General features: G+C 52.8%; 1 protein-coding gene across 1 annotated transcript; it reads left to right on the plus strand.

Moving 5' to 3' along the window:
* Window positions 1-321: 321 nt before the first annotated feature.
* SERPINA3 (serpin family A member 3) lies at window positions 322-9,093 on the plus strand (the record flags this gene model as incomplete). Its single annotated transcript, XM_081228310.1, is given in 9 exon segments — window positions 322-344; window positions 1,040-1,091; window positions 1,093-1,169; window positions 2,851-3,056; window positions 4,741-4,872; window positions 4,875-5,013; window positions 7,676-7,772; window positions 7,774-7,830; window positions 8,899-9,093. Coding segments are annotated over 9 exon segments (978 nt in total).
* Between the last annotated feature and the right edge of the window lie 6,917 nt (window positions 9,094-16,010).

Below are 16,010 nucleotides of genomic sequence, written 5' to 3' on the forward strand. Positions count from 1 at the left end.
TCAGTCAGGGAAATTTTGTATCTGCATTTCAGAGGCAAGGAGATTAATGTTGAGGGATTTATGGTAAATTGTTTGAGGTCACACCTGGTGAGTAGTACTTTCTTGATTCAGGTATTCAAGCTAAAGCCATACCCTCACCACTAAGCCAGTGGTTTCCAAACTATGCTTGGTGGAAGCCCCAGGGGTCACAGAGCTGTGTCAAGGGTTGTCATGGAGGGAGGGTTGTGACTAAGAGGGGTAAAAGGGAAGGATTTTCCCTTGAGCTCTAGAAAGGCCTGGGATTAGCTCAAAGAAAAATCTAAGTAGACCTCCAGGCCAGGGATGAAGGTCAACCAGCTCTTAGGGTGAACCAATAGTGAAGGGGTAAGGACAAAGGCCCAGACACAGCAGGCCTCCAAAGACAGATGGCGCCAGAGACCAGAGAACCCTGACACTTGTGCTCTCAGCCCTCAGCACTGAGGCCTTCGGGCCCACGCTCCCTCTCTGGGAATGTAAATCGAGCTGTAGACAAAGTGCATTACCTATGAAAAACATACCTGAGTTTGTGTTTGGACATTCCTATCACATCCAGACAGGTGCACACACATACACAAATCAAAGAAAAGTGACTTATAAAAGAAACACAACATAAGGTTTGGTAGGGCTGTCCCAGAGTGACACAATTCTAGGGACTATTTCCCAATGTCCTTCTCTATATTCTCTGGGGTTTTATGTGGTCTTCAGTGAAGTTATCATAAACATGGGGAAAACTAACGAGACCAATATATTTTTTTAAAGATCCATAATCAGGGATATTTTTCAGTGTCCCTTATTTTTATAGTCTGAGCTTTCACACATACTTAAATGAGTTTTCTTAACAGGAGAAAACACTCTCAAGGGAAATTTTTTTTATTTGTTTATTTTCAGTTTTCTTTTAAGAGACAAAAAGTTAGCGATTTCTGTAACAAGGTTGCTCAAATAGATGTAATAAATCCTGTTACCAGGAATGGTCATCTGCCCATTTCCAGTCTGAGGACAGAACACGGTGTTGTCCCCGCAGACATTTCCCAAGCAGGGGAGGAGATCTTTGCGGGATAAATAGACAGCAGCACCCATGAAAATCCAGCATCCCAGGCAGGTGGCGGCTCTGGATCCACTCCCCACATCCCGCTCTCCCAGGCAGTTAATCCGTGATGCTCCCACACTGAGAGCAAAGGGACCCCCTTTCCAGGGTGGCTCTAGGACCCTGTACGGGGCCTGTGGACCGTGAGGCAGGAGGGAGGTGGGGGGACTGATGTCCGATGCTGGGAGCGTTCTGCCCCCTCGGAAGACCCGTCCTCTCTCTGGGTCTCAGTTTTCATCCTGCAAAGGGAGGGACATGCTACCAGGGTTTCTGGGGACATTTCGGCCTTTGACTCTGTGGGATTCTGATTCGAGCCAGCTGTGCACCCCATACAGCTGTGCATCCACCGTCAGGGTCAGAACTTCCCTGAGGGCCGTGCAGTGCGTCTCCTTGCCTGGCACAGGTGATGCTCTCAGAGAGACGGGTGGATGGAATTAGTGCACAGTGTCCCTCTGGGCAGAGGCTGTGGGGTCGCTAGGGGAGTTTCCTGGGCTCCACTGTCCCTATAGGGCCCCCGGTCAAGCAGACAGGAGGGTGCATCTGTCCAGCAACTGAAAAGACAGACTGCTCAGAAACAGAGCCAGCTCTCCAATCCAGCCCAATAAAAAAAGAACTATTTCTCCAGGAATAATTTTGGAGGAAAACGTTTAACTCGTTTTGAAAGAAACGGTTGCATTGGCCCTGAGTAAACTAAAAGTTGGGGCAATTGATCGCCTCTGTCCCCAGGCTTGTCCTAAGGCCTTTCCACTGGCCTCAGCTCGGCTCCCTCCCCTTCACCCCCTCCTCCTCTCCCCTTCCCTCTCCTCCCCCTCCTCTGCCCCTTTTCTCTCTCTCTTCCTCTCTCCTCCCCTCCCCCCCAGCAGCCCTTTCTCCTCTGGACTCTGAGATGAGGGGCCAGAGGCTGCAGGTAAACAGTCCTGTTTGCTGAGGTCTCCAGCTCTGAACTCAGCCTCTCTCGGACTTTCATGCAGTAGCTCTGTCCTCTGTTCCCTGTCTTCAGGGATCACAGCTCTGGCTTGTAGGGTCCTGGAGAGGGTGGCATGTGGAGGAGGTGACACCTCTGGAACTCCTCTTATGAGCCCAGCACCTTCATACTTTATGTCACCTGAGCCATTCAACATGGACAGAGATGGGAACTGAGGCTCAGAGAGGCTCAGGCACTTGTTTGTCACCACACCGCACTCACAAGGGGTCAAAATGGAATCCTTGTCCAGAGCCTGGCACTCTGAGACCACACTGCTTCTCCCCACTAGGAGGCTTTACAGGTTTATGGTGGAATCAACCACCATGTGTCCACCTGCCAGGGGCTGAAAAGAACACTCTACCCTCCTTTGATCTTTACACCAACACTTATCAGGACCACGTAGGCTCCAGCGCTGTCCCCACTGCTTGTGGTGGCCTCTCTCACTGAACCCTCACTGTGACCCGGCACCACGGTGTGAGTGCCTCCCTAAGGTCACACGCTTGTCATCAAGAGGCCAGGAGAGGTGCTGTGCCCTCTGACTCAGTCCAGGGCTCCGTCCTGGGGGGACAGAGAAGGAACATAGTGGAAACGGAGTCCCTGCTTCCTAGTCCCCTCTGACGGTGGCTGCTCCGCCAGCAGGAGGGGGATGGGTTCTCACTGGACAGCACCTCACACCCATCACCAGCTTCTCCCTCGGAGCCAGGCACCCCAGGCTTCTTACCCTTGCTCCTCCACTCGCTTGCTGGGTGACCTTGGAAAAGCCCCTTTCCCTCTCTGGGCCCAGTTTCTCCATTGGGGAAATTCGTAACAATTACAAGACTTGCTTCAAGTCTTGTAAGGCCTTCTCCACCGACCTCCGGGATTCCGACACTGCCAAGAAGCTCATCAATGACTATGTGAGGAATCAAACGCAGGGGAAAATTGTGGAGTTGTTCAAAAATGTTTCCCAGAGCACAGTGATGGTCCTGGTGAATTACATCTACTTTAAAGGTGGGTACCCTGTTTAATTCAAAAGGAAACACACTTTTGGTTTTGTGTCTTCAGGGCTATTTCTGTCCAGCGTCTGCCAACTGTGTCATTCGGTAAAACATTATAGAGCAGGCTGCTCCCGGCTGAGGGGGGCTTGGGCTCCAAGGCTCTGCCCCGATCATAGGCTTTGTCTATTTCGGGGCTTTCTCAATCACAGCTGACTATGCGGGACATAAGTGCAGGGGAGCCACTAACCCTTTGTCTGAGCCAGAGGGAGACTTTTTATTCTGACTTAAACTTGCCTGGCTGCCAGAAGGAAGGCGTTTTCCTCTCAGCTCTCTCCGGGGTGGCCGGGAACTCCACGTTCCTCCCTGTTGAGATGCTTTCGGACACGCTCAGGAAGGCCTCAGCTGTGTACACTGTGGGCTGTGTCTGACGGGCTCTGTCTAAGGGGACTTAGTCTCTGGTGGTTGAGGTGAGGCTGGTGGCCGTCTTCACAGTGTGACAGCCTCTGAGCAGCCTGGCCAACACAAGGAACTTCAGTTGTGCTCGTTTATGACTAGGAGGGTGGAATTGGCAAGGCCATCATCTGAGGGAAGACTCAGAGGACAGCATCCAGGAAAGACTCTTTTCCAGATTCCAGCTGGCCCAGTGCCCAGTCCCATTGATAGAAACTCAAGATTGCAAACCTCAGCCTGAAAACTCATAAGGATCAGAGTGAAGGCAGAAAGATTTCACACATAGAGCCAGCAGTGCAGATAGGGACACAACATAGATAAAGACAGAAGGAATGATCACTGAGTCAGGGGGTGGTCATGTACCTACGAGACACCAGCTCTGGGGAGACAAGGTAGCCCCGTGCTGGCAGTCCCTGGATGCAGCCATGGCCAGCCCTCCTGGGTCTGTGTTTTCCTCTGTAAATGAAGGCATAGAATCCCATTTCTCTGGAAAACTAATCCAGGCCTGTCCTGCTATGTTTGTTCTTTCAAGCTCCTGTACTTTCCTCTCGTACAACACTGCCCTGGTCTAGGACTTTCTCCTCCCAGATCTCCCCACCAGGGGCACCCCAGCCAGCCTGGCGTTCCCTCTGCTCCTGCCTCTAACTCTGGGGACACAGGCAGGGGTGGAAACAAAGCAGGAAGCAGGGGTGGATACACACTCCATGAAGCCCCAGGGCCCTAATCTCCCCAAGAAGCCCCCATCACTGAATGCTCCATCCTCTCACAGGGAGACCCCAGCCCTCTCCTCTACTGACCCCACCCTGCCCTCCTGGTCCCCATGTGGCTCCTGCTTCAGCCTGGCTCACAAGGCTGCGGGGACATGTGCCCTCCCTGCAAAGCCAGCGACTAACCACTGGTCACTAACACTACTCCCTTTAAGGACCAGGAGCCCCCATTTCTCCGCAGGCCCAGCCTCATCCCATCTCTCCCTTGCCCTGTCCTGTTCCTGTTGATTTCTCACGTAGCACAATTAACCAGGTTTGTTTCATGTCCCCATTCGCAATCCAGACCTGTGGGCTCACCCCCGTCCCCAAGGGCCTACCCACCTGCCCAGGTATATGTGCAAACCTAGCAGGGCCATCCCTAGAGGCACGTGGGGGGCTGCTGGTGTGGGGAGGGTCTTCCCCGCTCAGGGACCAGGGCAGAGGAGGCAGTGGCCAGTGGCTCTTGCACCACCGACCCCTCACCTGTCCCTCCACCTCTAGCCCAGTGGAAGAAGCCCTTTGATCCCAGCTGTACTTATAAGTCAGAGTTCCACGTGAGCGAGGACAGGACAGTGGAGGTGCCCGTGATGACCACGGGGGGCCTGGAAACACCTTACTTCCGGGACGAGGAGCTGCCTGCCCCGCGGCGGAGCTCAAGTACACCAGCGACGACAGCGCGCCCTTCATCCTCCCTGACGAGGGCAAAATGCAGGACGTGGAGGCCAAGCTGCTCCCAGAGACGCTGAGGAGGTGGAGAGACTCCCTGCAGCCCAGGTGACTGTCCCCAGGACCCGGAACTGTGGGCCCACCTGCGCTCTCGGCCGTTCCCCCTCTTCCTGGACTCCGGACCCCCAGTCCCCGGGCCTCAGTAATGTCCAGGGGCAGGGGCAGAGGTGGGAGGGCCCGTCCAAGGGTGACCTTGCCCTTGGCTGCCTGCGTGGCTCTGGGCCTGAACTGTTCCTTCTCTAAGATGATGACATCAGAGGGGGCGGGGCTCAGGGTTCCTCTGACACTAACATGCGCTGAGTCATGGGGATCCTCACACAACCCCCGACACTCATGCTGTTCTCTCCGTGGCTCCACCTCTTGCAGGTGGAGGGGGGCAGATGGGACTGGGATCAGTGAGGGGCTCAGGTGAGACAGACACTGAGCAACAGCTTTGCACTGACTAAACATTAATTCACTCATTTATTCATTCAACCGTTCAGCACTGATTGAATGAATTAATTAAGATCAAGCTATGTCTCAGGGACTAATTTAGACTCTGAGGGTAGGTCAGCGAATAAAACAGTAAATTCCCTGCCCTAATGGCACTTACTTTGTAGTTGGAGGAGACAGACAGGAAATAAATATACTAAATTATTTGGTACTTTGAGAGGGGAGAAATGGGGAGGTGGGGATAGTAAAGCACAGCAAAATCACGAGAAAAATGGGATCCACAAGTAGTTTGTGATTGTAAGCAGGGAGGCCCTTAGGTGATGCTTGAGGTGAGGGACTGAGCCATGTGAACATGGTGGGGAAAAGCATTCCTGGCTGAGGGAACAGCCCGTGCAAAACCTGTAAGACCGGAGGGAGCCCGGTGTGGGAGAGGGTTGGTGAGGCCAGAGCAGCAGGGCAGAGGGAGTGAGAGGGAAAGCTGGGAGAGACCAGGACCCCAGGGTGGGGTCAGGTCACTTGGAGCCTTGCAGACCCCTCGACTCGCCCCCCTCTAAGGGAAATAGAGACTCCTCACAAGGTTTTGGGGCCAAAGAGTGGACGATCTGAGTCATGTTTTAAACGGATCTCCCAGGTTGCCGAATGGAGAACAGACAGCTGAGGACCAGCATGGAGGCAGGGAGACCAGCCGGGAGCCCAGTGCACTCACCCAGGGGAACCACTGGGGGTGGACCAGGAGGAACCGGGAAGGGCGGGAAGGGGTCGGGTTCTGGATAAACTGAGGGCAGACACACAGGCCAGGACATGGAATTCAGGAGACCAATAACAAGGGGGACGGCAGAGGGAGAGGCACTTCTGGGCGCAGTGTCTGCGGGGGGCCTAGGGGAGGGTGTGTGGGCTGCTGCACAGGGGCGGGGGAGCCCCAGACCCAGGGTCCCACTCGCCGGCTCACACTCCCCCGGCCACTCCCTGTGCTTCTCTGGGGCTCAGCTCCCTACTGAGAGGAGAGGGGCGTCCTTGCCCCACTGTCCTGAGTGGGAGGTCCTGCAGATCCACGGGGGGAATGGGTGTGGAGGGCACTTTACAAACCGCAAGGGGCGAGAGACCTGCCTAGACGTGACATTGAGGCTGCAATCCCTTCCCCAACTCCTGTCCAGGGGACCGGACGCCTTGGGGCTGCCTGACTCTCAGCCCCTCCTCACTGCAGATCCCAGGAGACCCCAGGACATGGGGACCCACCCTGTCCCTGCACGTACTCCCTTCCCAACCCTTTCCTTCCTCCAGTACCAAGAGCTACCACAGGGCAGGGGCTCAGTGAAGAGTTGTAAATGGATAGAATATTCATGGGACATCTTTGATTTACAAGCACTGGGGGAACAAGCATCTACACATCCCTGGCCCATGGGGGGCGCTCACTAAGGATCTGTTGAATGAATGGATAAAGGGGAGGGAGGGAGGGAGGGAGGAAAGATGGCCCATGAGGAGGAGTAGGTACCTCCCTGCTCCCAAGGGACTCAACATTTAATGGGAGCCACAGCCTCCTCGTATTTGGCATCTGTAAGAGCTGACACCCTGACAAGAGTCTTAAGGGAAATAGAGACAAAGAGAGAGGAGGCATCTGTTGCTCCAAGAACCTGCTGCCACCTCTGCTCAGAAGCAGATGCATCCCTGCCCTTCAGGAGCTCACTATGGAGGTAAGATGGGATCCTTCAGCTTTTTCATTTATGTCTCCAAGTCTCTTGAATGCAGCCCCCAGCCCTCCAAAAGCCACCCAAGCCCCTGCCCAGCCCCTCACCTCTGTGACCCTCTTGCCTCCCTCTTTCCTGCAAGTGCATCCTCCTGCCTCCTGGACTCCTCTTCATCCAGTCAGCTCCTTCCCCTCCTCCGGGACTCAGGGTCCATGCCACCTCCTGCAGGAAGCCTTCCCGGTGCCTGTGGAGCAGCTGCCCCAGCACAGTCTCCCAGCAGCTGTGGAATCCCTGTTGGAAGAGGGTGTTTCCCGTGCCCTGTGGGCTTCCAGGGAGAAGCAGGGCCAGACGTGGGCACCACCCCAGCCCCAGCCCTGGCGCACTGCCTGACTCGTTAGATTCCTGCCGACGTGATGGATAATTAACGACTTAAGGAGAGTTACCCCGAGGGGTCTAGAAACTGAGGAGAGGAGTCCTTATTCCAGGGAGAAGGGGGTAGCTGGAGCGGAAACCACAGAAGACCAAGCTGTGAGGTGGGAAAAGGCGGGCATCTTTTCAAGCAGAAGTTCAAGTTTATTTTTCTCATTTCCTAGATGGGTAGATGAACTCTACCTGCCAAAATTTTCCATCTCCAGTGACTATGAGCTGAGAGACTTACTCTTCCGGCTTGGCCTTAGGAAAGTCTTCACAGGTCAACAGGGCTGACCTGTCAGGAGTCACAGGGACCAGCAATCTGGTGGTTTCCGAGGTGAGTCTTTAAACTTTGGACAATTCATCCTCCTAATCGGAGCGAGAAAGGTGGAGGCCAGGCAGATGTCAGGTAATCTTGAATTTGCAAAATAATTTCATTTCTTGTAACTCACTCACCCTCCTTGGGACTCCCCAAGCCCAGGAGAGCTGGGTTACAATCATGGTGGGGTCAGGTTCACACCTTCCCTGAAATATAATGTGACACAGAAGCCTGTCACTGGAAAGGACCTGGGATGGAATCAGCCATGCACCCCCATGTCAAGCTCCATCTTTCACTGCCTATAGAGGGAAATAATTAAACTCTGCATCCCTCCAACATTTCATCTTTAAAAGGAACGTGATAGTTCTTGGCTCCTGTGCTATGCCTAGCAGAGCAGGTAAGAGGTTACAGGTGCTAGCAACAGCTACAGGGCTGTCGTGATGGAAATACACGAAAAGCACAGGACAAGAACACCAGGGCCCCTGGTACTGTGTGTGATCCTAGAAGCAGAGAAGTCAGAGTGAATGGGGGAGGCTGGGCAGCCCTGCAGTCTCCCCTGCACCCCACCTGCCAAAGGACCTGGTAAAGGAGGCGCATGTGCCAAGGGGCCTGTGGGGACCAGGGATGGGAAGCCACATCCTCCGCAAAGTAGCCGAGGGCTCAGGGACATTTCCACTGGGGCAGGAGATGAGCAAAAGCAGTGCCCACCCATCTGCTGCTTCAACATGGAGGGACTGTGGACAGTTGCCTGTGAGAACAATGCCTTCCCTTGCCCCTCTCCCCTAAAATGGGGGGTGTTTTGGACTCAGACAGAGAGGGACCCAGATCAGGGAACCCCTGCTCTTTTCCTCTCTGACCCTGGGCCCAGCACTCCCAGCCTTTGACTGCACTTTGCACATCTGTGCATCACGACTATGAACCGGCTGACAGGCTTGTTGGGAGAAACAAACAAGTTGAACAGGTTGACAGCACAGGGACAGCCAGCGGCAGAAGGTGGATGAATGTCAGCCCCCTTAGAGGTACTCAGGCAGCTGCGCACCTCCCACCCGCCCCTTCCCTGGTGGGTAAGGCTCTGGTGTCCCCCCGGTGGTCCACAGCACTGTGCTTGACGTGGACGAGGAGGGCATGGAAGGAGCTGCCGCCACGGGAAGCAACTTGATCTACAAGACTGGAGAAGTGGTCACTATGCATTTCAACAGGCCCTTTATGTTTCCCACACTCAGTAAAGACACCCAGAGCATCACCTTTTTGGGCAAAGTCACCAACCCCAGTCAAGCCTAGAGCTCTCCACTGAGTGGCGGGTGTCCTCACTAAGGAGCTGTGTGCCCAGCTCCCTGGGGGCAGCCTGGCCCCTGTGCCCCAAGGAGCCCCCTGCCTGGTCCCACCTGCTCACCCTTGGGAAGGTGACAGTGACTCTGCTGGGGGTTTCACGTGCCCAGGAAGTCTGTGCCCTGGTTAGAAGGAGGCTCTGAGCCCCACGAAAGCAATAAACCACCTTCCTTGGACTGGACTCTTTCCTGTGTGTCTCCATGCTGATCTGCCTGACTCCATGCTCCTGCCACTGCCTGGGCCCCGAGGCCAAGCCCCCCGACTTCCCACACACATTCAGCCCGCCCCAGACTCTGGGCCCCTCTGTCTCAGCCTCACCAGCCAGCCCAGGAGCAGGCTTTGTGCTTGTGACCAAGCCCACTGGACCTCAGGCCCAGGGCTGGGAGGGGCCCCTGCTACCCGATGCCCACTTCCTGGGGCTCTGGCTCGAGGTCCAGGTTCACTCTTCCATCCCCCAGGGCCCAGGATGTGCCATCGTGCTGACATGCAGGGACTCCGACGCTGACCTCTTCTGGCACAGCCCCTGAATCCCTGTTGAACTGGGCCTTCCTGCCCAGGATCTCCCCTGCTGCCCCCCAGCACCTCAACCTGGGAAACCAGCTACTTCCAGGTTCTCAGATGAGCTCCTCCACCACCTGACGAGTTCCACATCCTCCCCTGACAGAGGATCCCCCTCAGCAGCCAGAACGGGAGTACAGGAGCAAAAGGTCAATAAACACACACCTGCAATAAAAGGAACCCACTTGGTTCTTCATCCCCCTGATGTGATCAGGGTCTGTGTGATCTCCAGGGAGAACAGCTCCTGGCGTAAATGATGACGTCACCCACAACTGAACGGTTGAGATCTCTCTGCCAGGCAGCCTGCTAAGACCTCTACCTGGAATAACCCGTTTAGTCCTTGAAATGATTACATGAGATACGTGCTGTTACTCATTCCATTTTACCGATGAGGAAACTGAGGAACAGAGAGGCTCAGCAATTTCCCCCAAGGCCACACAGCTACTGAATATTGCCGGCAGGATGTTATCCCAACCTCCTGGATCAGAGGAGCACTTTAAACAACAGAATGAATCTGCCCTCAAAGATTTTCACAGCAGTGACCCTCATGGGACTGAGGAACTGATGCGAAGCATGGATGATGAAACAAGGCTCTGGAGGCTGATAGAAGAGGATCAAACTGAGCCTGGGAAGTCAGCGAAGCATTCCTGGAGGAGGTGCTTTTTGTGCTGCCATCAGAGGAAGAATAAAACGTGGTAGGGTAAACAGAGAGGAGAATGTCCTTGGCAAGAGAAAGAGTGAGAAAACATTTTCAAGAAACCGAAGGAAGCTGGGCAGACCTGGAGCAGGAAGTGGAGGGCCTGCAGAGGTGAAGGGGCCATGATGGAACCGCTGGACCACTGGGGGCCTGGCAGCTCAGTAAGGATGCTGGAAAGGTTCCGTAGAGTCCTAGGCAGCTTTAAAGGAATTGAAAAAGAGAGTCTCTCTGAGCAGATTGGCATAGTAGAAAAATGACTCCAGCTGCTGTGTAGAGAAGCAATTCAGGGCCAGGAGAGGGATGCAGGCTGGACATTAAAGGGGATGTTGCAAGAAATGTGGCCAAAGCCCAGGATGGAGAGGGAGAGCAGGGATGAGTGGAAGGCTGTGAAGAGAACCCACGTTTCTGTGAGTGGACGTGGGGAAGAAGGGAAAATAACCCGCATCTGGGTTTGGCTTCTGGATGATGACAGAGCATCCCCTGAGGAGGACCCCCGGCAGGAGGAGCAGGTTGGGAGGAGGGAAGGGGACACCCTCACATTCAGATCCCAGATGTGTGGTTGCCAGGAGGCAGCCAAGGGATCTGCTCAGGGGAGTTCAGGCAAGAATCAGGGCTAGAGGGAAGCATGAGGATTCGTCCCCCAGGATGGGCAGGTGAGCGCTGAGGGGAGGAGGTCCCCTAAGCTGAGTGCCATGGGGTGAGAAGGGGAGGGCACCCGAAAGGGCGGGGCACCAAGGAGAAGGAACAGAGTGGGGAGGAGGGAGTGGCATGGGAGGAAAGCTGTCACCCCAGAACCACAGGAGAGGTACCCAGGGGACAGAGGAGGGGACTTAGGGGTAAGGGAAGGATCAGTGGTCCATGGGATGCAGTGATCTAAAGCCACAGGGGATGGGGCAAGGGCAGGGTGAACAGAGTGAGGGGAGGCCTGCCCTGGGCTGGAGGGGGAGAGAGGGAGAGCAAGAGGGGGTGCAGACGGCCTTTCTGGAGTTTAGCCTTCAGGGTGGTGACAGCTGGGCTGGAATTGGCTTGTGTGCTTTAAAGACCCTGTAACCTTGGGCCCGTTTGTGTGACCTTAGGAAAGATTCAGGAGGTGGGGCGACAGGCACCAGGGCTGCAGCATGGCACAAGTCCTAAGGGACAGTTAATAGAGGTGACTTGACGCCATCCCTAACCTGGGGCTGCACACCCAGCAGGGATGCTGCATGTGATTATCTAGTTTCCCAAATCCATTTTTTGAAGAGAATATCTTTTCCCCATTGATTGGTTTTTTGATTCCTAGTCAAATATTAATTGACTGTATGTGCAAGAGTCAACTTCTGGGCTCTTTATTCTGTTCCTTTCATCTATGTGAGTATTTATGCCAGTACCGTACTATTTGATTACTATAGCTTCGTCATATAGTTTGAAATCAGGAAATGGGATGCCTCCAGCTTTGTTATTTTTTCAGAGGTTTGCTTTGGAAAATTGCAAATATGTGGGGATTAAACAACACACCCCGAGGTGAAGACAAACATCAATGTCACCTTTGGAGAGAATTGAGAACAGGCAGGGGGTCACCCTTTTGGCAGCCCACGGGAATGTGGAGTCTACACTCTGCACATCAAGCCTGGCTCCATAACTGACTCCTGACCTGTCCTTTATTACCTGTGTGACCCTGGGGGTGCTGAGCCCCTGATCACCCTGAGCTTCTGTCTCTTTGTTTGTAAAATGGGGATGAATATTTTACAATAGCGTAATAGTATTATAATATGTAAATACTACTGTTCTCTGTGGTCTCCTTAGCCTCTCTGGAAGGTGGTTAATTTTAGAGGAAAATGTGTATCACTGTGGTACAAGCTGCTCTGAATGTAGGTGTGGATCTGAAGATGAGGCTCTGCCAGGCTTTCAGATCTGGGGCAAGTTACCTAATTTTGGTGTCTCAGTTTTCTTCTCTCTTAATGGACGCAACAGTCTACCTTGTTGGGATGTGAAGATAATTCAATAAAAATTAATAATGTCCCATGCCTGGCATGATAATAAAGCCTTCATACTTAGATTGTGTGTGCGTGTGCATGTGTAAACACTTACATATAACACATGACAAGTGTTCGTAGGTGTGTATATGAGTAATGCCTTACTGGCTCAGGATATAACTTTTCTTCTTTAAAAAATAATCTGTCTGTTCCTCTGTATAATAGGACCATTAATTTTAGCCTTATCAGCTTCAAACGGGTGAGAAGGTCAAAAGAGACTGTGGCCATCAAAACCACTTGAGACCCACAGAGCACTGTACAAATATGAGGAGAATGAATTCAATGCTGAATTAAGAGCGTGGTTAAGGAGGGAAGCATACAATCTTCTTGGCTCTTTTGGAGGAAATCAAAGACCTTGAGGCTTTGGGATTCTTCCTGTTCTAACCCGTGCCTCCTGGGACCTGCCAGAGGAAGGGGACTCATGCCCCTTAATTTAGTGCTTGCTTCCAGGGTTACTTCAAGTGGAGATCACAGCCCTCCTGCAGAAGAATCACCAGAGAGGGGAAGGAAGGAGAGCTTAAATGCAGTGTCCCTGACTTCCCCCTGCCCTAAATCAGAATCTCCTGGGGTAAGTGCAGGATTTTAAACAATCTCCCCAGGCAGTTGTCATGCACACTGAAGGTGCAAAATACTTCTTGGAAAGAAACTCAACAAGTAGCAATAAAATGGGACAGATGATGAGTTCCCCATCACTGGAGGTGTGCAAGCAGATACATCAAGGATTCAGTGGGCAGACAATTATTGATTGCCTCCTATGTCTAAGTCAGCAAGGGAGGCTTCTCAGATGCTGTGGAAACTTAGGGTTGTGGTGTATTGCAACCCTGATTCCGAGATGAAGTTTCCACATTGGATATATGTTCTCTCACCTCTGAGGAGCACGTGATTCTCCAGGACGGCTGTGGTGTCATCCCGAGCTCTTCCACGCAGGCCTCGAACTTCCCCTGGATCTGCCTCTGCATGCTTGTGGATGCTTTTCTGGGCCTCCACCTGTTACTGCATGGCCTCCAGGGGCCCGGGCCATTAAACGTGCACCGGCCCACGGTCAGGGTATCTGAGCAGCAGATCCTGGAAGCAATCCTGGATCTGGGCCTTGGACCCCACGGGGAGGTTGAACCAGGCCCTCCAAGAGGTGGGTCCTGCTGGATGTTGGGGCTCCGAGGAAGAACATGTTCAAGGCCAAAGAGATGGTTACTGGGGAGAAGGGGATGTTCTATCCAGAGGCACCCAAAGCCAAATGCCTGTAGAGGCGGAAGGCAAAGCCTATGTTGCTCTCGGAGATTTTGGGGCCGTCCAAGGCTGTCCTGGGGGCTGGGGTTGGTGAGATGAGGATCCTCTTGGTTAACCAGGGCCAGACAGTGAGCCACAGCCATGAGCACGGTGATCAGCGGCCACTACCGAGGGATCTCCATCCTCGGGGCTCCTTGGTCTGGAAACAGGGGCAGGAAAGGACAACAACAATGACAAAAGTAATAGTAATGAGTGATATTACTAATTCTCGGTGTGCCTGCTCTGTGCCAGGCACTGTGCAAATGCTTCAGGGTCATGACCTCTTTTTTAAATTAATTAATTAATCAATTATTTTAACTTTTAATTTTATATTGGAGTACAATTGATTAACAATGTTTTAGTTTCAGGTGTACAGTAAAGTCATCAGTTATACACATACATGTATCTATTCTTTTTCAAATTCTCCCAATTTACAGAATATTTTTTTCATCCTCACCACAGCCCAGTGAGGAAGGAAGGCACTGTTTTCACAGTCCCATTTGACAGAGAAGAAAACAGAGGCTTGGGAAGGTGAGGGAGCTGCCCAAGGTCAAGCAGCTGGTAGGTGGTGGAGTCAGGACTGAACCCAGAGCCTGGTGGGGGGCGGAGTCATGACCAGATGAGAGGATCATCTAGCAGACAGCCTGTCTGAACAGAAGCGCCGGTACCTTGTGCACCTGCTGCGAGCGCCTGACCCAAGCCAAGGACTGCTGGCAGCCAGCAGGATCTGTAAGAGGCGCAGAGTGGAATCCGCCCTACAGAATGTGTTTTAAATCACCCAGTTTGTGGTAAATTTGTTACAGCAGCCGTAGGGAACAAACGCACTAGATGTTTTTAGGTAGAATTGTGAAGGACAAGTGGCCTCTTTCCCTACACTGGCTGTATTAAGCCTCTAGGAGGTTCCTGGGACAGACCTTAATTCTCTGGTTTTCCTGCTCTAGCTCAACCCCAGGGCTGAGCCCCAGGCAGACTCAGCCTGGCTAGTCAGAGAGTCTAAGTCAGCCCTCCCTCCAGGGGCCCCTGTGGACCAAGATCTTCCCAAGATCCTCTACGTCCCAGCATCTCCCAGGACCCTTGGACTCTGGTCTCCAGGTGCTTGTCCACCCATGAGACAGGAAACCTCACACTGCTTGTCCCTGCAGGTCCCCTGCAGCTCAAGGCCCCATCAATGTGCAATACAACTTGATTACTAGCTATTGATTAATATCTTCCTTCCATTACTTGTCAACCATTTTTTTTCCTCTAGGCTTCTTATCAGCAACATTTATACATGCTCACTTTTCACTCAACTTTCAGTTTTCAAAAATATATGTCTTCCTTTCTTTTCCCCTCCAGCTCCCCTTTGTTTCTCTGTCTTTGATGACAAATGGCTAGAAAGAAATGTCTCCCCTTGCTGTACCCCTGTGCACCACGGATTCTCTTCGAGACTCTACAATCTGCTTCCTCCCCCCATGTCTCAACTGCCATTGATCCTGTGAGCCGCCAAAGACCCCACTTGGTAGGTCCAGCCTATCCTGAGGGCACTGTCCTTTTCCTCTCTCCCCATGTGTCCCTGTGACCCCTTTTCCTAGTCCTTCTCTGTCCTCTCTTCCTTTTCCTTGTCCCCTAAGTGTGGTCATTCCTGATGAGGGGGTCCCAGGCTCCCCTCTCTACACACTCTCACCAGGAGGGAGTCCTCACCAGGAAGTCTCGTCTCTCCTATGCATTAGCAGATTTCCAGGCCCTGCTCAGATTTCCTTGCTGAATGCCAGATCTGTAGAAGCAAATGCTTCCTGTTCTTTTCGTTGCGGATGCCGGCCAGGCATCTCAGGTCTATACGGGAGCTCATCCTCTTGCTCACAAATCATCATCCTCTCCCTACGTTACCCATCTCTCTAAATGGCTCCCTCCAGTTTCTTTAGCTCCCAAGCTGGCAACCTGAGTGTCACCTTTACTACAGACTGTCCTTATTTCTTCATGAATAATTGATTACTCAGTCCAATCCATGGTACCTCCTAACTGTGTCTCAAAATGTCCCTTTTTCTCTACCTTCACATCTATAACCCCTGATCGGTCTACTACCCTCTTCTCCTTAATTCCTACGATTGTCTCCTGACTATGTTCCGTTCCATTTAGGCGGAGTAGTGTTGAATCGTGCAAAGAAAGCACTGGGTCCAAGGAAGGGGGTGGATTGCAGCCAAGAGGACTCAACGTTAACCATTTTACTGGCTGCCATGTTTTTACAGAGCTTCACACACAGATGACGGAGGCTCAGGGAGCACAAAGCAGCTCCCAGGATCACTTAGCATTCCAGAACTCAGCTGGGCTTAGAGCCCTGATGTCCTGGCTCTCCTGTT

Source organism: Mesoplodon bidens (assembly GCF_964165515.1).
Source record: "Mesoplodon bidens genome assembly, chromosome: 3".
In the NCBI taxonomy this organism is placed as follows: Eukaryota; Metazoa; Chordata; class Mammalia; order Artiodactyla; family Ziphiidae; genus Mesoplodon; species Mesoplodon bidens.